This window comes from Cornus florida, unplaced genomic scaffold (assembly GCF_030987335.1).
Source record: "Cornus florida cultivar Cherokee Brave unplaced genomic scaffold, ASM3098733v1 CherokeeBrave_3.0.0_Hap2_Chr01, whole genome shotgun sequence".
NCBI lineage: Eukaryota > Viridiplantae > Streptophyta > Magnoliopsida > Cornales > Cornaceae > Cornus > Cornus florida.
The window spans coordinates 78,957,653-78,979,926 of NW_026775571.1; the positions used below are offsets into that span (position 1 = coordinate 78,957,653).

General features: G+C 32.2%; 1 protein-coding gene across 2 annotated transcripts in view; it reads right to left on the reverse strand.

Moving 5' to 3' along the window:
- Positions 1-14,566, reverse strand: part of LOC132302352 (BAG-associated GRAM protein 1) — a 42,562-nt gene extending 27,996 nt beyond the window's left edge. Inside the window, exons 1-10 of one of the 2 annotated variants that reach the window (XM_059799193.1) lie at positions 14,227-14,566; positions 12,736-12,786; positions 12,440-12,537; positions 11,117-11,192; positions 9,320-9,448; positions 9,162-9,208; positions 7,335-7,458; positions 7,125-7,241; positions 3,890-3,919; positions 3,688-3,787 (exon numbers count right to left, since the gene is read on the reverse strand). In XM_059799193.1, the coding sequence (XP_059655176.1) occupies positions 3,688-3,787; positions 3,890-3,919; positions 7,125-7,241; positions 7,335-7,458; positions 9,162-9,208; positions 9,320-9,448; positions 11,117-11,192; positions 12,440-12,537; positions 12,736-12,786; positions 14,227-14,418 (964 nt within the window). In that variant the 5' untranslated portion in view covers positions 14,419-14,566. Of the gene's footprint in view, positions 1-3,687; positions 3,788-3,889; positions 3,920-7,124; positions 7,242-7,334; positions 7,459-9,161; positions 9,209-9,319; positions 9,449-11,116; positions 11,193-12,439; positions 12,538-12,735; positions 12,806-14,226 lie in introns of both variants that reach the window. The other variant, XM_059799200.1, reaches the window with a different exon arrangement.
- Between the last annotated feature and the right edge of the window lie 7,708 nt (positions 14,567-22,274).

Here is a 22,274-nt window from a genome sequence, read left to right on the forward strand (position 1 = left end):
CCTAATAAAATAAAATATGCTTGATATGGGTCGGATCTCGAGTTAAACTCGATTCCTTTCATGACTACTCATATCTAGATCCAGCCTGAACCCGTAACGAATCTTCCAAGGAAGATCCATATCTGACCAATTTCAAGATCAGGATCTACAAATTATGGACACAGATAGATGATAAGGTTATGTCAACAAGACGAATTCTTAAAAAGTAGGATACAGGTACTGCAAAGACATGACAATATGCACACACACACACACACACACACACACATATATATATTATATTAACATAGATAAAATATATGTAATTTAATGTATATATAGTATTACTAATGTTTCTTTATAAAAATTATAACAAAAGCCAAGAGTTACACGTGTTGGACTACATTAGCCATCATACATTCTCATTATATCTCAATACTACTTTTTTTTTTAAAGAAAAAATAATAATAATTCTAAGCTTTTTCCGACAATTATAATATGATATTATAGTTGAAAAAGTTGCATTTTAATGTTCAAGGCTTGTTAAAAATAGTTATAAGGAAAAAGGCTTGTTACACACGCGTCACAAAAAGTATAAGAAATTATTTGAAAAATATTGGATACGCGTTCATAATAATAATAATAATAAAAGACCATTTTTACGTTATGCACAATTAAAAGGTATTCACGTGAATCTGAAGAATATCAATATCTAACACTGACACGATACAAATATGTCTCCCTTGTACAAGTATTTGTCTTTCATACATTTAGATTCAAAATATAGTATCCAAATCCATTAAAATGGACATGGGTCAAACCTGCTCAATTTCAAGCCCTATCTGTATAAAAGGCTGGATGAACTTCACTCGGCCACTATTTCTTTTGATAAAATATTTTACAATAACATACTTCTTCCAAACAAAAATTTGGCTCGTAAAACAAAAGGTTTCCTTCAAATTTTTTTTTTTTTTGATAAGTAAATGTAGATTGAAATGAAAAGAGCGTTCAAAATGGGAACGCATCCCTAATACAAAAACAAAACCGAAACCTACGGACCCAGTAAGTCCAAGAAGTCTATGAACTCCTCATTAGAAGAACAATAACTACCCTTCACCCAACTAAAGGTGGACGAAGAATAAAGAGTTTTAGAGTCGCCGTGGATGACTCCTTGCCTTTAAAAAGTCTGTTATTCCGCTCTTTCCAAATGCACCACCAAACACAATGCGGGACTATCCTCCAAGAATCACGAGCAAAACCCCTTACATAGCAACCCCTCCATGCATTAATCAAGCCCCTTGTAGGCCGAGGCATTACCCAAGAAATACCGAATAACCCAAAAATCAGGTTCCAACAGTCAAACACCGCACACCACAGGGCAGTGCATAAGGAGATGATCAACAAACTCACCATCCTTTTTGCATAAGCAACACCAATTAACCATAATATTGCCTCTCCTCCTCAAGTTGTCCAACGTCAAAATCTTGCCCCAGACGGTTGTCCATACAAAGAATGCCACTCTAAGGGGAGCCTTAGAGCGCCATACTGTCTTCCACGGGAAACCAGAACTAGCGAACACAAGAATATGGACCAGACATCGAAAATACCATGGGAAGAGGGAACCCACAGGAGAGCATCACCGCCTCTACCAACTGCGTCCTGTTGGTACAACAAGTCCAAAAGGCTGCAAACCTCCTCCATCTCCCAATCCTGAAAAGAGCGCCTAAAGCGCACATCCCACATAATCCCATTGCTATGAAGCTTATAGCAATCAGCAACATAGGCATGTCTATCGGCAGCCATTCCATAAAGTCTAGGAAAGGTACACATTCATATAAAGGTGTGCATGTGCAAATATACATTGGGGTATGCTATACAGTATCAATGTACATATGTAGGTGCAATGTATGTATAAAAGGGGCTAGCCCAGTGCACAAGTCTGCAGAGCAGCGTATTGGGAGGGTAAAATGTACAACCTTATCTCTGCATTCAAAGAGGCTATTTCCTGTTTTGCACCTATGACCTCTAGGTCACAATTGAGCAACCTTACCACCACGAAAAGCCCCATCCTCACAGGTGCAATTTATATATACATCCAAAAAGGTACATAAAATGAAAGGCTAGCACATGTATATAGGTGTACATACACATTCATGTCCACTAGATCCAAGTTTATACAAGGAAACATAACTTCCTGAAAATGTAAGTGTACTTATATATATGTTAGTTCAGGTTCTATTATTTCTTTTTCTACTATTATATTTTACAAGCAACGAGATGCCCAATACCAACCAGTGCTTCAAAAATGTTTTGTACAACACATGCATAATCAAACCCCCTAAGTTAACTAATTTGGTTTGTGTAGTGTGTGGCATGTAAGTCAACACACAATGGGCCTTCGTTAACACAATTTTCAAGCATGTGTATACCTTAAAACTCAAGCATTCTCTTAGTCCATTGACAAAATTTAGATGACCTAGTACACCAAACTTTTTTTTTTCCCTAAATGGTTTTGTGTATTAAGATAAAACGATGATATTAAAAACCATCTACTCCAAAAGTTTAAGCTATTAGAGAAGATGTAACTTAAATATATAAATCCTTGAACAAGCCCCCTCACGTGTGGCCTTCATTTGGTCCAACACGTGTTTTTAAAATTTTTTTAATTAGGGTGACGGTGAGGTTTGAGCTCGAGACCTTTGGCTCTGATACCATGTTAACAACCATCTACTCCAAAAGTTTAAGCTGTTATAGAGGGTGTAACTTAAATATATAAATCCTTCAATAGATTAAGTACAGGATTAAAGTGGAGGCATACCCCCACTGTACGTAACATTGAAAATGAAGTATGTCCATCTCCAATAAGAAGAGAAAATCAGAGACAACAACCTAGCCATTATGATCTATACAAAGCACACCAAACTTGCAAACTTGATTTAAGGTGGAGACTCCGAAACTGTATCACCAAGGCCCTGATTAAGCTATTATAAAACTGTACGCCATCCTTAATCCCATTAGATCCTCTTTTTCAACTCACCTTAGTAGGCACATAATTACTAGCCTTTTTCGATAAGCGCAAGTAAACACCTTTCTTACCCGCGTCAACCCCTAAGGGGATAAAAAAACTGGGCCCGACAGTAAGTAACACTGTCACATCATCTCATCTAGGTAAAAAATGAATTAAAAGTAACTTCTTAGAACCCACTTAGCTAAACAGATCAGTACACAAGAGATGCCATGTATAGTTCTGGTAACAAATCCCAGATAGCATGCTTCACTAATAATTCCCGGTAAAAAAAAATTAGTTACACTTCATTCAGCAAATTGCTGGACATTCAGGAAAACAAGAGTAAGCAAGACAATGCAGTAAAAGGTAAATTAATTACAAAGGGTATCCCAATTAAGCTATCAATAAATCCATTTGCAGAAATCCTAAAATTAAAGGTGATATCACAATCACAGATTTCTGCTTCTAGTGGCTCATCATGTTATGTACAATGTTTCAGTTAGATTAATGCACAACTCTAGCATTGAACTCTGAAATAAAAAAGATGCTAAAATATATTTGAATCCTCTACGTTATTACAACTTATTAAGATATGATCCAGGGATTCTTGTAGTCCAAGACATATTTCTATTGACAAAAATGCAATATATCAGATTAAGAACTGTTATAGGACACCTAAACTCATTAAGTTAATTACTAACCATCAGGACTCCCCAAAGGAGGTACACCATGCCCACCAGCACCCATGCGCAGAATTATAGTAATAGCAGGATTAATAAATGCATGTTGGCTCCTTCGTATCTATGTAAAAAAAATAAGGATCCTTAGAATATTGCTAAAAAAGCCATTCAGTTAAAACTTGAGAGGAAAAGATCACAAAGAAACATGGGATAAGCTTAATACCTCATCAATGTCTCCAAATGGTATAATTACCTGTCAAATGGAAACATAATCATGGAACACATAATGAACACATAAAAAATAAATAAAAAATCCCAATCATTAGTATACTGAACCAAAAGTAAGGCACCACATGAGCATTTTACAAAATCCTCATACAAAAGCACTATTTAATCCTAACCTACAGATTTAGGAAAATCTAAAAGTTCCTGATATAACAAATAAATGGCATGAATTTTCAACATACAAGATGAAGGTATCTAGAGTAAGTATATTCAGATGGATCAGTGGCAAGAGTAGATAAGGAAATAACTAGAAATGAATGGCTTCATAAGAATTTAGAGATAGGACCCCAATAGCATCCAACTAAGATGTTCTACTCATGTGCAATGGCATCCAACTAAGATGTTCTACTCATGTGCAATGTAATGAAGAAAATACAAGTATTCAAGAATAAGTCCACGACACAAGAGGACATGAATCAACATTTTGCAAACAGTTTGTGATACAAAAGAGGTTATAGCCATATGTAGAAATAAATGACAGAAAGGATATCGTTTGGGAACTCCAAGAGGTCAGTATTGGAGTTAATGTTATAATATTGGGAAATTTCAAAAAGAAAATTTAACGTGTTTTTCATTCAGATGCAGTTGCGTTGTATTACAACCATTATTTGGATTAGAGTTATTGTTGTATACCTCTAACTTAGAGAACTTCATAAAACAACTATAGGACCAGCTATGCTTTATGGCACCAACAAACCAGGATATTAAAACAAAAAAAAAAAAAAAAAGAAATCTAGGGATAACTGAAATTGAGGCGGATGAGTAGTAACTGGTAATGAAAGAATTGATTTCCCAAAAAACTAAAACTAAAAAATATAAAAAGGGCTGAAAATGGAAGAGCTGGATATATCAACAATACATACAGAAGACTGTCAAAAAGCTGTCTTGAAACATAAAGATTGCACCAGAAAAGGAACCAGGAAAGGGAAAAATAGCTGATGAATTAAAAAGGATACGCCTCTTGATAGGTGCAGACAATTGATGCAGGAAGATTGCTCATCCCCTTATATAATTTCTGTGATTTCGGTAGGATTTATTTCCAAGGTTAAGAATGCTAATATGATCAAGGATATTGGTCTGGTAAAGATCACATTTCGATGTCCAGCCTTAAGTTTGCTTTGCGAATGACATTATATTCTCGTGCAATGAAGAGTCTAAAACCTATAATATTTCTTTAAGCCCTTGGGTTTTTAGTAAGTTTTGCAGGATTGAAAACCAAAATACACAAAAAAATTCTCATTCCAACAGATGTTGAGGAGCATAGTGGCAAAAGTTAAAACAAATCTTTAGTTTGTTTTGCAAGCAAGTAGCCAATGAAAAACCTAGGCCTTCTATTTAGGAGAAAAATCAGAATCATTAATTTATTTTATTTTTCAATTCCCTTTGAAATGAGAGTTTCCTAGAACATTTGTTGAGGTCTAAAAGTGCTTAGATGGGCGGGGAAAAAGTTTTTGTTTCCTTAGAATAGGATCACATGAACTAACTATTATCTAGCAAATACTCCTACACATAATCGTTCTTTGTTCAAAATCCCCCCTATATAAATGGCGAACAAGTTGGAGAAAATCCAAAGAGATCTTTCCATAGTTTTGATATTGCTTAAAAAGTTAAAAATATTTTAAAAATAAGGCCAAAATGCAACCCCTCAACTATCTAAAACCTGTAAATACCCCCCTATTAAAGCAATCAACCATTCAACCCCCTAAACTATCAAAGAGTTGCAGTAAAGGACAGTCCAACATGTTAAGTACAATCTAAAACTTAAGCTATTAGAGAGGGTGTATATTTAATATTTAAATCCTTCAACATGCCCCCTCATGTGTGGTCTTCTTTTTGGTTCAACGCGTGTTTTTCATCTATAATTAGGGTGACAGTAAGGTTTGAACTCAAGACATTTGGTTCTGATACCTTGTTAACTACCATCTACTCTAAAAGCTTAAGCTATTAGAGCGGGTGTAACTTTAATATTTAATCATTCAACATAGCACATTATTAATGGCCATAGAAAATGACATTTATACCCCTGTAGGATTTAAAAATAAAAAAGAAATTATGAGACCACCTCCACTTCAGAGAATTCAAAGAACTCCTTGTAGAATGACAAGCAGGTTTGTAATGACTGATTCTATATCTGTTTACGATGAGTTGTTATACAGATCCAAAAAAATGTTCCAAAGGTATTTTGTCAACATAAATGGGTAAATTAATGATTTCACAAAAGAAACTGCTTTTCAGTTCTTATTTTTAAGGTTATCTAATGGTAGGGGGGTGATTTGCAGGGTTGTGGTAAAGATGAAGTGGGTTTGCTGCTTAAATGACATTTCAGGGGAGTTCTCTATGAATAAATATAATAGTTGAGGTCCTTCAAGAGGATTTTCTGCAATATGCCCGAAAAATACAGAGTTTGAGATTAGTATATCAACCTAAAGCAGAGGCTGGCTTGGTCTTAGGCAATGTGATTCTTAGAACTAAAACCCTCATTGGCAAGTGACAATGGAGACTTCCAAGAGAGCAAAACTCAATGTGGAATTTAAGTATGACCTTCAACTTAATAGTTGGGATGCCACCTCGGTTATGATAGGGACTCATCACCGTCCTTGATACCATTTCTGAGGGTTATTTTGGATTCATCTCTAGTACTAAATTCATTGATTGCTATCAATCTAAAATAAAAGTAGATTCTGGGAGGGCCTCTGGCATGATTTCCCATGTCCTTTCAGATTATTTAAGCTCTCTGCTCTCAGGACCTCCTACAGCAAATCTGTGTCAATAAACTAGCCTCTCTTACAACTTTTAACTTTTTTCGCAAAAATAAACAGTCAGCATACCAATGAGCTTGCTTCTTTTCTATCTTTTCCTTTATCACATTACATTAAGCGACTTCCTAAAATCTTCTGTATTTTGTATTGCATATAAATAATCTCTGAAGGTATATTTTCTTGGAAACCTTTTAGAGAACCTATAAGTTTTTTTGGTTCTTTTCTTTTCTTTTTTGCTTTTTTCCTGTAAAGAAGTGTTATTCATGAAAAAAAGAATGCCATCCATACCTCCATAGCATTTATCTGTCTAGCATTTATGCTGCTTTAGTGTTATGATTTCATCTTCCATAAAAAAGGATAAAAATCTAAATAAAAAATTAATTTAACTTTTGCACTAAATAATGACAAACGAACCTTCATCTGCTTTGAAAATACATTAGAGTGGAAGCATATGTGCCATGCGGAGACATACATACGACCATGATACAAAAATGACCTCTCAAGTGCACAGGAATAGCTATGTTCAACGACCTGATAGATACACACTATATTAGGTGAGCCGGATATTGCAACACAAAATCTATGAACAGACATATCCAGAAAATAATAGTTTAAGAATCTTGCCTCATCTGGAAGAAGATTAAATATTGTTTGTAGAGGTCCAGGTTTTTGATGAACAACTGTGGGTACTTGTTTATCCATAGAAACCCTTCTTCGAGCATTTGCTCCAGCATAACCATTCAAAGCCCTAACATAAATTAGTTTTATAATAATTCAGCTATGTGAAAAACACTACAATCAACAAGAAACTCAAAAATTAAATAATCTAGGTGACCATAAGCATGTCAAATCTCAACCAAAATGAACGGCTCCAGTTTAATGCAGTAAAACAAACGCACGAAGAACCATCAATACCAAAATCCCAGAGCAAACACAAACAGAATTAGAAGTAAAAACATTTATCTAATTCCAATAATGATCAAAAAGACACTCGGATATTGACAGGCATATATTTGCTGTAAAATATATGACTTAAAGAAGTTAAAATGGAGGTTCAGTTTATGAGAGAAGTTTGGATTAAAAAAAAAAAGTAACAAAAAAAGAAATGGTGAAACTAACTGTATTCAAACAAATTATGTGCTTATATGAGATAAGGGACATGTATAGACGTACAAAACACATAGGACCTATCAATTGAAACTTATTAAAGTTTCCATTATTTTCTTCACCAACTAGAGAGTAGAGAGTAATAAATGGGGCAACTGAAATTCTTCCTGACCCATTGATTGAAAATTTTACACTTCATTTAGTCTTCTTCTCCATAAAAACAATCTTATTAATAGATAAAAGAAGAGGATTGAGGTATCACTCTCTTAATCAGTAAAAAGCAAAAAGATAATGAGGAAAACAAAATAAAAATGGCTATATATTTTAATATCCCAGTTTTTCTACAAAATCATTATCTAAATCTCTTAAAATTTTGGAAAGCAAAGACCCGTTCAAAATTCACAAAAATAGAAATAAAAGGAATGAAGGATGACAAATCTTTCAGAACCAAAAAAATAAAAAATAAAAAAACCACCCCCAACGATAGAATACATTGCAACAACTCAAAGCCCTTACGAAAAATCTGGGATCTAGAGACCCAACTCTCCTAATCTGTCTGTATTGATTAGTCCAAAGCAAGATGCCATTCATCATGGTTATCTGAAGCAAAAGTTTGGAATTGCATGAAACCCGTCACAGCATCAGGACCACCCTAAGTAGTTGATAATTCAGTGGTACAGACAATAAAAATGCATCTCAATGGCCATTCAAGAGAGCTAGGCCCTCTGCTTTTAGATAAATTACTTTTTCAAAAAGACAAGCAAACATTGTTATTACATCATATCACCTTAACATTATCCCCTAATCCGATCGCTGGAAACACCTAATCATTCAAACCTTTTTGGAAGCTTCTCCATGGCACTTTCTGATGTACAAAACAGACAAACAAGAAATGATCTGATGCACTTTCCAAAGTGCTAAGATTCATTATAAAAACATTTAAATACAGCTCAAACCAATTGTTGACATGCATACATTATACCACAGAAACTTCTGCCAAAGTGAGGGGAGGGGGATAAACACTACTATACTAATAATTGGCATCCCATACATTGTTGACACATAAGAATTACGCAATCCTTCAACCTTTAGTATCTTTCAATCAGTCTAATACAAACATACGTATATTAAGAATGCTAGCTGCACCTAGCAAAGGATAAAAATACTACTCATGACTTTCAGCCTGAATGGCTAGTGGTGAAACATAGGAGTACCAAACATGTTTATGCTATTCAATATGTAGAGGACAGATAAATAAATAGACATATAAATGCATATATGTGTGTGATCAACAGTATAGAAAAGGAGCAGAAATAAGAGAAAAGGAAACAAAACCAAGGCTACCTGGAAGAATCTACAGGCAGTTTTATTGTTTTAATATGCAGACAGACCTGACAAACAAATCAGATACATTTCGATCTCTATAAGAAATAATATAAAGAAAAAGAAGAGCAACAAATATATAATAAAATACCAATATAAAGAAAAATGCAAATACTCACTTGTCCTGATGTGCTATCCAAAGTATACCATACAGCACCAGTTTGACCTTCATTTTCAACAGGAACAGCCACTGAACCAAGAACTGTACTTTTCCATATTATATCCCAATCATATATTGTCACGTTAATCTGCCCAAACAATTCAAAAAAGAAATTAGTTCAAAAGACCTGAACTATATGAAACAAACACGCAAGCATAATAACTTAGGCATTGGCACACATAAATAAGCATATAAGATACCCCGAGGGGTTGGCTAAAGTGGGTAAGTCACTTGGCCTTGGTGCTTCATGAAGCATCAAGTGCAAACAATTCCTTGGAGGGGTGTGTGTGAGTATCAACTAGGGAAAAAAGGCATATAAGATATAGGAGCGATGTTATTTACTCCCTCCGTCCCAAAAATCTTGGGCTTCTTTGGGAATCCAACTTTTTATGGTAGTGATTTTTATTACTTTTTTAATTATAATGATGATGAGTGAATTTTCAAATTTATCCTTGTTAAAAGATACTCCGTAATTAGTGCACTTGTTAAATCAAATAAATGTGAAAAGGGTAGCTTGGGAATATTATTAAAATAGTACATCTATTTTTGAAGTGGGACATGTATTTTGGGACATCCCAAAATAGAAAGATGGCCAAGAATTTTGAGATGGAAGGAGTACTTTTCTTGCTTTCATAGTCGTAAAAAGCACATGTCCTGTAGGCTTTCATACATAAGTGAAGGTTCAATCCAGTAACTAAAAATCTAGAAAATTTTTGACTCTTCCTATTTGACTATAATGTATAAACTACAAACCTACTAATGTTGCATACTGTCACAAAAAAAGAAGTTAATGAGTTCATATCTAAACCTTCTCAAGTTCATTTAAAATATAGATTTTCCCATCAGAAATACGACCATATAAAATTTAAATAAATAAAAAAAAAGTCATTACCCAGTGTGGCTCCTGGCTCCTACTGACAGAGTGAGTATAGACCAAACCTTCAGCATTATTCGCACGACTTTAGACTCAAACCCACATTCACTTACTTGACAGCCTTAACATTTACCACTAAACCACCAATAGCCCCAAAGGTGTTTATTAAACAACTATAAGACTAAACAACCAGTGTTTAAATCATGTTACAGAAATACTTTCTCCAGCCAAATAAGTTAATCAAAAAACTAGAAAATTACCTGTATTAAAACTAAGTATTAAGTTATAAATTAATAGCTAATTCCTTTTCACATATAGTACATTAACATTTAAATCTCAAAGGTAATATATGATTTCTACCCGGCTACAACTTTTGCTAAGCATTAAGCAAAAGAAGGCGAATTCGATTCTGAGAGCATTCACACACTCTAACCCTCCCAACTTCATTGATAATCGGAACCAAACTGTACAGTGGCATTTAACAACTTATCTTCAACACAAATAATATACCCTCATGCCAAATTGATTGTTTTTTTCCTAGTTCATGCCAAATTGATTTCAACTAAACTTGTCCAATGATAAGTGAAAGTCAAGATCCTCTAGCTGAATATTCTGATCTTTTAAAAAATATTATCTTTTAGGTGGTGACTAATTGTGCATTGATTTCTACCCAGTTATAATTATCATATATCAGCACTTGATAGAGTTGTTAAACTACTCCTAAGGCATGGATAAATAATCTAAAGCATTTCCAAAAAAAAAAAAAAACTGCAAACTATCAGTTCCCACCATCATCACATACTCATAGGCTTGCAAATGACGATTTATATAAATAAAATAAAATAAAAGGAAATAAAAGGAAAAAAACATCAAACTTATTACCTCTACAGGAAGCTCATCAACTGAAAAATTGAACTCCTCTCCCCACATGGGATTTCTTGAACCAGGAACCATTGAACTGTGGCAGCAAAGCGAGTAAAATAACAGACAAAAATTGTGCATAGATAATACAATTTTGATGCCCTGCTCAATCATGGAAATTTTATTATACGTATCAAACTTTTAAGCAATATCACTAAAATATGCTCATACAGGTAGATAGCACGAAGCGAAACATAATACAATTTTTTCATAATACCAAATTCAACAATCAAGATTTTTTCTCCTTTTCAGCAAGTGACTTCAAGCAATTTTAATCTAGCTATTTCATTTTTTCCTCTTTGCAACGGAAAGATCAATAAAAATAATAATAAAAAAATTACTGAATGCGGAACTTAGTGCAACAAGAAACAAAAAGGGGCTATCATATTAAGGAGATAAACCATAAAGGAAATAAGTACTATTATGCTCCTACAAAGTTTAATTACCATCAAACACGTTTGAAGTGAACTGAAAAGGTTAAAACAAATTTAAACATAGCAATTACAATCTACTTTTAGTTTGAATGTAAATATGATCTTACGTTTGAAACTAAATAGTGATCCCAACCCTACGAAACCTCTAGAACCATACCCCCCCAACCTAAATTCAGAAAATGAAAGGGTATCAATTGCCCATTCCTTTTCCAGGTACCATAGAGATTGACACTGGACTACTGGTATACAAAACAGAAAAATACAAAAAAAAAAAAAATAAATAATATATTTTTTCTTTTTTAAAAAAAAAAGAATCAGTTCTTTGCTCAAGTTAAGTCAATTAGTAACCAGGTGCAGTTGTTCCAGGAAAATTAAGTTTACAGTTCTGGTCACAAGGCAGTTGGGTAATCTGAATAGTGGAGCCTGGGTTGAGCAATTATATAATTTTCAATTATTTGGTAGGTATGTTCGATTCAGGAAAATTTCAGAAAATCCCCAAATTAATTGTGTAAGAAATTTCAAGGGGCTGATTAATTTTGTTTCCAACAACATCAAACTCCAAGCAACAGACTGCGAGGAAATATATTACTGTCTTATCTGTAGTACAGGGATAGGTTCGTCTTGAAGAATTATCTTTTAATCACAACCTCCAACCCCTCTTATACTCTTATCATACCAAAATAAAAAAATGATGAAAATTGGTTTCATCAAGGATCTACAATCTGCATCCTACAAATTCTACCAGAGAATTCAGTTTGCCAAGCAAGTTAACAAAAGATTTCCACTAAATATCTGTTCTAAACCATTAACACTTTAGAACAATATATAAGTTAAAATCAAGCCCAATCACCTGAATCGCTTTTCTTTACCACAAGTGATGATTGCATAAGGATCTGACGTGCCATTTAGGTTAGCACCAATAAGATTCTTAGCTGCCAACAATTCCAACTGAAACCAAAGTAGACACATTTACTTGTCAACCAAATGAATCACCAAAGATGGTACTTTGATGCAACATGGCCCCATTAAGTACCTTTAACAAACCTTTCGTGCAGAATAAAAATTTCAGTGCAAAAATCAAAAGGGCAGCAGACTATAATGCCAAACTCAAAATAGAAATAATTAAAAGTTCAAAATTCAGAATACCTTGATTATATATGCAGAATTCGATTGAGGGTATCCTTTCATCTGGCCTATCTACAAAATAAGTGCAGAACTGCACGTCAAACAAGTGGAAAATTATTCCATGAAACACATAATACACAAAATGATACTATAATACAAATGTAATTCCAATATTCTAAAAATAAAACTGAGTTTCAAAATGCAATTGTACGTTACCAGGTGAGTCGTATAATCTCATGGAAGAGAACGAAGTACCACAAATGGTAAATCAAATACTAACAGTTGTGAAAGCTAACTTTTGTAATGTTATATCAATAAGCGATTCTTATCCATAAAAGTGCCACAACATATATAAAATTCAATAAAGATCTTAATACAGCTTGCCATTAATGTCAACTTGGAACATATACACATCCTTTAAAGTTTTGAACCCTGAAAAACTCATGAATCACTTCCTGTAATTTAGGCCTTTAAAGATACAACTCATATAAGAAAGTAAAATTTTAGTGTGTTTCCGGATGTCCACATTGACTCAAATGCTTCCAGTTCATTTGAAGTGAAAATGTACATAACTCAAATGCTTTGCCATAAAGCAAAGCAGGGGACTCGCCTTATATAACACTTGATCATTTTAAGGTTTCTTTATATGACAAATTTCAAAACTTTTAATATAAGACGGATGCCATTTTCTTTAATGATTCCAGATCAAGACAATAAATTCCTATAATTGAAATGCTGTATAATATGCCACAAGGGATTCAAATTTAAGATAACATCCAGAAACACCTTCAATGAATATTCATGTTGAATCTTTATTGCATAATATATCGGAAAATCGGAAAAGATAACAAAAGGCATTCCCTCACAATAGACTGATTCAAATATATGGGGGGAGAAAATTTTCATTCAAGTAATTATGGTGATGGAGAAACTGACGGCAGTCACGCGTGTAGAACACACAACAGTTTTCTCCCAACAAGCTGAAAATTGTTGGGATATAAATGATTTTTTGCACATGATGCATGTAGTAAACATGATTAACAATATTGTCCACAGTGTTGGTGTCAAGGTTCTGATAAGTGGTAGGTGTGGTCTAAATGGTAATAGTAGTAATGCATCTGAAATGGTGATGATACAAGAAGAAAAGGGAAAATAATTTTTGCTTCCAGAATCAAAGTACATGCTTCCAAAAACAACGACCTCTGAGGGGGAAAAAAAAAAAAAAAAAACTAAAAAAGAAAGAAAAAAACTTCCTTTCTTTGAACTTTGAAACTCACCACCAAACACAAACTTTTGCCTTTTCTCAACATCGCTTTCACAGAACTTAAAGATGCTTTCTTATAACGCTCACTAAACAGTACCTCAGCAATCATAAGCCAAATTTAAAGCCTAATTAAGACCTTTAATAACTCCAGTTACCAACAATTCAAACACAAATCACAAATCATCATACAATAATCATATAATTAAAAGAATTAATTAACACCACAATTCCAAAATGATTAAAATGACCTTCTCTTTATCGTCATTGACATCCCCAGAACCCGCCGGATTGTCAATCAGACACCGATCATAGGCATTGCTCTCTCCGCCACCACAGTACGCGAAGAACCAGTACGCCACGATCACGAAGAACGCCGCCGCGACGGCGACCTCGACCTCCCACCACGACGGCACCAGAAAATCGAAGGCCGTGTCAATCATATCGAATTGCGAATTGTATGGAAGAAATCACCAATCGGAGAATTCTAGGGCTTTGGCGTGGTCCGAAGAAGCGTATGAGAGTTGTAATGAGAGAAAAAGAGAGTAAGCGAGCATTTTAGAGAGAGAAATAGACAGAGTCAAACGAGGATGGCCGGAGGGAGAAGACGAGAGAGTGACCGCGTTGAATGCGACATTAAACAGGGGAGACAGATAATTTGGGGTCGTAATTACCACTTTGCCCATAAGTTTGTTTAGTTATGACGGTTTTGTTTTGTTTAGGAGAGTGAAATAACTGTGAACGATGGGTGGTTTTGTGGAAGTGTATTGAAAGGAACATGTTTTTCTTGTAACGTCTGGAATTTTTTACCAAAGCGCATTCAACTATAGGATGATTGGAATTTAAAAGATATTTTCAACTCCGTCCTTGTAATTTCAAGTATTTCTATTTTCGTTTATTTATTCATTGAACCTTGTTCATTTCCATTTTTCTTTTTTCTTGTGGTTTCGTTTGGTTAGATGAAAATTATTAGTGAAAAATAAAAATAAAAGAAAGTGTAGTGATTGAAAAGAAAATAAATTTTTTATAGTATGTTTGTTTGTATGAATATTTAAAAAAAAAATATATATATATATATATATATATATATTACAGTGTTATGATTTGAATAGCGTGAAAGTTATACCAAAAAACGAAAGAACATTGTTGTAAGTCAAGGAAACATTTTCAAGAAATCAAAATTATGGAAAAGTTAGGTGGTTATGAAAATTCATTTTTCGTCAAATTTTCCTTTTCTTCATAATCAAACTTCTATCATTTTTTAGCTATTACTTTTAATATCATGCAAAATAATAAAATGGCAAATTACAATAACTTCTGTTATTGTTAGCCTGGGAAATAACGGAATTTGCTTAATGTTTTAGCAAATAGAAATTGGGAGCTGTTGTTCGCGGTTCAAAATAGTCTTAAAGCACTTTTATCTTTAAAATCTCTAAACAATCATTTTAACATAGAAACAAAAATTATCTCTTTTTCCTCTCCTCTCTCTCATCTCTAACCGTGTTTTTCTTCGGTAAATATCTCTATTTGTGTTTTGGTCTAGGAGCATGAGGGTTCGTTCCTCTTCATCGTTTTAGATTGTAGCGAATAGGTGGCATACCAGGTTCATCTTCAGCCTTTACTCTTCATCTATATATATTAGCACACATAATAATTGCATATTCTCACTTCTTTCATAGATCTTTGTTGAATAAAATAAAATGAATTGTAATATTATTAATTATTTATCTTTCGGAAATGAATTGTAATTCCTTTTATCAAAATAAACATCTTATCAAAACTAATATTCCTAAAGCAATTAACCAAACTGCAAATTTATGTGACAAGAAATAAGTAGAAAAACAATTCCTCTTATTGCAAAAACTATCGCACATTTTCTGCCCAATTTGTCTCCTTCACAACATTTTCGATTGTTAAAGGAGACGATCGAATTATAACGCAACTTATGAAATTCATGAGAGTTTCTTAGAAATAACCCTCGAACATCAATTTTGCTCGAGAGTTGAGTTGACTTGTCAACAAAAACGAATTTAATTTAGGGGTGGAAGTAAAATTAAAAAAAAAATAATATGTTTCGTGAACACCATCCACCAATAAGTGTAAGAGAGACCAAAACCATTTTCAAAACACAAGAGGATTGATTAGTGCAATTATGAGAAACCTCAAGGGGGTTAGTAAAATTTGCCAAATATGACAAGAACTTTTGTTTATTAAAAGCTGATAAACAACACCAATAAATTACAATAAATTGAACAACCAAAATCACCTCAAAGCAATTAAAAGTCAATTCATTGGTCTACATTATTCATGTCGTGTTCTTCTTATTTCAGCTTGATACACTTTTGGACCACCCGAGTTCAAATATGATGATAGTGAAGATTGAATGTCTTACAAAGTCTTGATAGTTACAATTGATACGGGAACATATGTTAAAGTGTATATCTTGTGAATCATATTTACCCTAAAAGCATAAATTTTTCATATTTTCTAACAATACCCATTTCAACTTAGAATCAATACAACAACTATACATACTACTATTTTGTTATAAGAATACAATTCAAATGTCGTTGAGTAACAAGATTTTTCGTGTTCAACAAAGTGAAGAGCCCTAACTATATCCGATGGAAGACAAGCCCCCTCTAACTGTTAAAATTTTTGAATCCGTGAGCAAATCTCAAAACTAAAAATCATAAACAGAAATTAAGATAAACTATAAAAATCTCCTTAAATTATGTTTGAATTCGTAAATAACCTTATTGAACTATTACATTTTCTCAATGTCTAAATTATATTTCATTAAATGACTATAATGTCTATTCTTATTGAATTATACTTAATCTATTTTTCTTATTAAAATATATTTTTTTTTAAAAATTATAACATGTTGGTGGCATCTGTTAATATTTTTGAATTTATATTTAAGCTTTTTTTTTTTTTTTTTTTTTTTTTTTTTTTTGCTTCATCCTCCAAGCTGTTTTGGTGAAGTCGAACTGGTTGATATTGCGTTGTTAAAACTTGGACTTCTAAAAGTTAAAAACTATTGTGCCACCCCCATTTATTATAAAGAGTTGCAAATTTTGACTTAATTTTGATCCCTCCAGTTTCGTACTTTAAACCTTTTTTTTTTTTTTTTAAATAGTGATTTGGTACTTTATACGTGAAAAAAAAAAAAAAAAAAAAAACCAACAACGACGATGGTGAATTCGTGCAATTATTTGTGCTTTTTCATAACTACGGACTGGTTATGAGGACTTGCAACTAAAACTATAAATTTCTTTTTTATTTGTAAAATTAAATATATTTATGAATAGTATTCTTCTCATAAATAATGAATTATTTTTATAAAAAAAAAAAATTAAACGTGATCTAACTAATTGCAACAGGTCGGGTGCTTCTATTCGGATCTGATGTGGTATCAAATCTCTTTAACATTCTCTTTCATTCGAATGAGGGCTTCGTTGCGATCGGATCACCCTACCTACAAATCCGTCTAACTCTGGATCAATCGCTTAGTATAACACCGAATTAAGGATTAAATTTGATTTTGATACTAATTATAATAATAAAAGAGTTTGGCAGTCCAACTTAATATTAATATCCAACTCATATGTGCTCTATTACTTTTTCATCCAAATTCAATATGAGATAAAACTCTTTTTAATACTGTTCATAGTCGATCTAGATTGTCTTGTATCAAATTATAAGGATAAATTAAAGTGAACAATTTGAAAATTTCAACTTACCAAAACCCAAAAAAGTAGTGTATAATTCAATCTTCTAGAAGAAAATTTTAAGAAGTTTATCCGTGATGTAAAACACTGGTGCACTGATATTGTTTGGGAGCTGATTGTTAGCAATTAGTGGTCCAAAACATGTCACAATTATTACATCTGGCTATTTACTTAATCACATATGAGTAGGGATGGCAAGTTGTCCTGTGGGGATGGCTACCCGCTTCACCCCATCCTGTTTATAGTGATTTTGAGGGATCATTTAATTTATTTTGGCAAAAATATTTTTTATTAATGAAAACCCACGCGGGTTCGGGGCAGGGGCGGGGGAGGTCATCCCGCCATGCCACGTCCCATTTAGGTTAGTAAATTGCTAAATTATTGTTATTTTATTAGTGTATATAGTTAACTCTACAAACCCTAGGTCATCATTTATTCACTTTCTCACTCGTTCTAGAGAATGGCTGAGCCCTACGAACCAAGAACGCTCATACCTTTGAATTTTGTATTAAATTATTGATTACCCATTTTCTATGAGATTTTTCAATAGTTATGTAATTGTATTTGAGGAAAAAAAAAAATTTTAAAAAGAAAGAGAAATTCTAGAAGTAAACGGGGGCAAAGGGTGCCCACGGGAGTGAAAAAGTTAAATGAGGTAGGGGATGTGGTGGAAAGACTCCAGTTTAGATGGTTTTGGACGAGGACGAGGACGAGGCGAGGTTTTTAAACGAATGTGAGGGCGGGAGAGGGTACAATCGGCCAAAACCACTCTCGTTGCTATCCCTACAAATAAGTATCAATCAAACGAATATATATATATATGTGTGTGTGTGTGTGGTTTCAAGAGTATGGATGTCTTTCTTTCTTTTTGTGGCTCTTGCCACTAGATATGTTTGATTTTGTGAGCGGGTGTGTCAGAGCATGTGTAGGTGGCAGATTATCGCACCGGACGATTTACAAGTGCATAATTTCACATCCCCATGTAGATTCAAGTATGACACAACGCATTTTAAAGCTCTAATGATTGTGAACCCACCACAATTACAGAGTTTAACTTACTTAACCTAAAGTAATTATCAGATGGGTGACCCCTGAGGAGTCTATGGTCCGAAAGAAAAAAAAAAAGAAAAAAAGAAAAAAGGGACAATATTTAAAGTGAAAACAAGTATTTGTGAAAATTTGTTACGGGTAGCGCATGACATCTTATATCACAAATCTTTTGAAAAAAACAAAACAAAGCAAAACAAAACGTTCATATCTCAAATTCTAACTCAAGTATACTCTTTATATCTCTGTACTTCAGGTTTTCAGTATTCTCAATAAATGATACAAACCCTAAAACTCTTTATATATATATATATATATATATATATATATATATATATACATGTTCCAATCGAGACTAGAAATCAGATTGAAACCTGAAAGTGAAAAGAAAAAATGATCCAAACTGCACTAATAATTCAGGCCACAACTCAACATTAACTTTGTTTTAAATCATATTTTCTTTTTGTTTTTTTAAATGTTTATATGAAGACAATCTAAACATGCCTTGTCTCAACTCTCAAAGAAGTTCTTCATCATGTTTCAAATTTTAGATAAAGCCTGGAGGTGTCTAGTCCTGCCTCAGTACGTACAATGTACCTGATCCAGCATCTAAAATCATTATGTTCTTTGCAACGAGTTTATGGGCTATCTTTAATCGTGATGTCATCCATTGGCATTTGGCAAATAATTTACTGTACATAAAAAAATAAAAATAAAAAACTTTCAAATATATATATATTCCTTCCGTGACTTTTGGGGAACCGTGACTTTCACAAATTGAACTGTCACGATTCCCCAAAAGCGATACCTGTTTTTAGGACAGAAGTAGTATATGATGATATTATTTTCTTGTCTTTATAATTATTTTAGTTACATTTATGTTCATAATTTTTTTTTTTTTTTTTTTTGGGAACAGTTAAGTTACTAAATATATAAAATAAGTTATTTATAATAAGTTAGTATTGAATAATATTTATTTAAAAATCATCCTTCTTACCTTTTGAAATGCAAAATTACTAATTAGATTATTATATATAAGTATGGTGATCGTAAATATGATTTTATCAATTTTAATTTTGAAAAACTCTTTTCTGCATTAAAAGTTACATAAGCATTGTCAATAATATTCTGTAAGCAATGCATGCATTTGGAAAAGAGTCTAGTCTTTAAATATAATTTAATACTTAAATTGGAGTGTTTGTTTCTATGGTAAAATTTCTTTTAAAACTCTTAATTTTGAAAATAAATCTAAATCATCAATATCAGATGACTTATTATGTTTTAGAAATAATTCTAAATTAAGACAATATTTTTTCAAACTATCATCATCCAATGATTTTTGCTTTTCGAAATTAAACAAAAAATAAAAAATATCTTCATATATTTTAAATTGTTCAAACCTATTATGAATTGAAGAAATAGCTTGATCGACTATATATAAAAAATTATCGGATCATAAAAGACAATATTGAGTTGGCTTATCATCTACATTCTCATCAAATTATTTTTCTTTACGAATTATACGTTTTTCATGAAAAACAGGTTCTATTTCCATTTCATTAATAATTTCTTTAGCTGAAATAATAGCTAATGTAAATCCATTTTCTCGATATTTTGTGAAAAAAGAAACAAGACATTTTAATTGATCTATAGTAACATCAATATGCATGTATTGATATTTTGTCAAAAAAGAAACAAGACATGTCATACCAAATATTCATACCAAAAAAAAAAAACTTAAAATTTTCAAATTCATACGTTGCTAAACATTTAGCTTCACTTCTAGTATTTGGATTTTAACTTACTTTATGTAATTAAAGTAAAGCATCTCTTATTTGTGGAACTTGGAATCTTATTGTTTTAACACTTTCAATTCGACTTTCCCAATAGGTTTGTGACAATGACTTAACATTTAAACCAGATATATTATCATGTAAAAAAAATTACCGTTTTGTGGAAGAAGAATTAGAATAATGAATATATACGTTGTACCACTTTAAAAATATATATAGCTTTAAGATTATGACAACCACATAGTGTATAGAATGATCTAGGGTTTATGTCTAGCATTTTTTTATACACCTTGATTTTTTCCTTTCATGTTAGATCCATTATCATATCATTGTCCTCTTAATTATATTATAAATATCAAGCTCAAATTTTTTTTATTGCATTTATAAGTTCATCAAAAAGGCCTTTTCCAGATGTGTCAAAACTATTAGAAATTCAAAAAAAATATTCTTGTACTTTTATTGAATTGTCGAAATATTTACACAACATAATATAAGAGACATTTGCTCTTGATGACTTGCATTTGGAGTGCAATCAATTATAATTGAAAACCATTTTGCTTCTTTTATTTTTTTATTTCAAATGCTAACATATGTATTAATTCATTTTGTATGTTATGTTCAAGATAGTGATTATGAGTCTCACTGTATTGAATACGTTGTAGATGTTCTTGTATTATTAGATCAAACTCTATAATCATTTCAATAAGACTTAAAAATTTCTCATTATTTTCTTAATATATTTTCTCATTTTTTCCATGAATTGCCAAATTATTTTTGGCAAGATTTTTCACAACAACAATAATTCTTTGTAAAAAAATTCCATAAATTTTGCTCTTTATTAATTTGATCTTGTATGCTTTTATCAATTATCTTATTTTTTAACGACCTCGCTTCTAAATCTACCCAAGTGTTCATGTTAGTAATATGGTCATTCGTTATTTCGTGATTTTTAAGCTTAACATTAAGTTTTTTCCAATCTCTAGCTCCATCATTAATTAGCTAATTGACTTGTGTTATACTTCGAATTAAACAACTTACAACAAAAACAAAATACTCTATCTAAATCTTTTGAATAGACGAGTCATTTCCTATCGTGTTTCTCTCCATTTGGTAATTTTCGAACATAATATGAAGCGAAAAAATGCCTAAAGTCTTCATCTTTTGGAAAATTAAAATTATAAAATCTAATTGAACCATTTTTTACTAATAAATCTCTTAACTTTGTATCAATATTTTTCCATTGTCCAAGATCATATATATTTGTGGGAATAGAATATTATTTTTGATTACTTGTTTCACTTTCTTCTGATTGTTTTTGTTGTTCTTGATGACAGTGGTATTTTTTTTCTTTCACTATTGTAAAATCTTCTTTTGGATGATTTGATTGTTCATTTGCTGAACTTTCATCTAAATTTTTTTTGTTAGGTTTTGATTATTAGTTATAACAAATTTATCAATAGCTCTTTTTTGAGATTGAATTAGTTTATCTATTTTATTTTTATTTTTTTAGTGTTACATATCTGGATTCATAATTTCTAGTAGACATATTCAACAATATGAGTAAAAATAGTCACAACTCACAAAAAAATATACAAATATATGAGAAATATGAATTTATACAAATTTATAATAACAAAGAAAGTAAAACTAAAAAATAATTAAAGAAAAAGAACAATAAAACCTGATTTAGAATACCCAATTCAATGCTGCTACAAATTCTTCAAT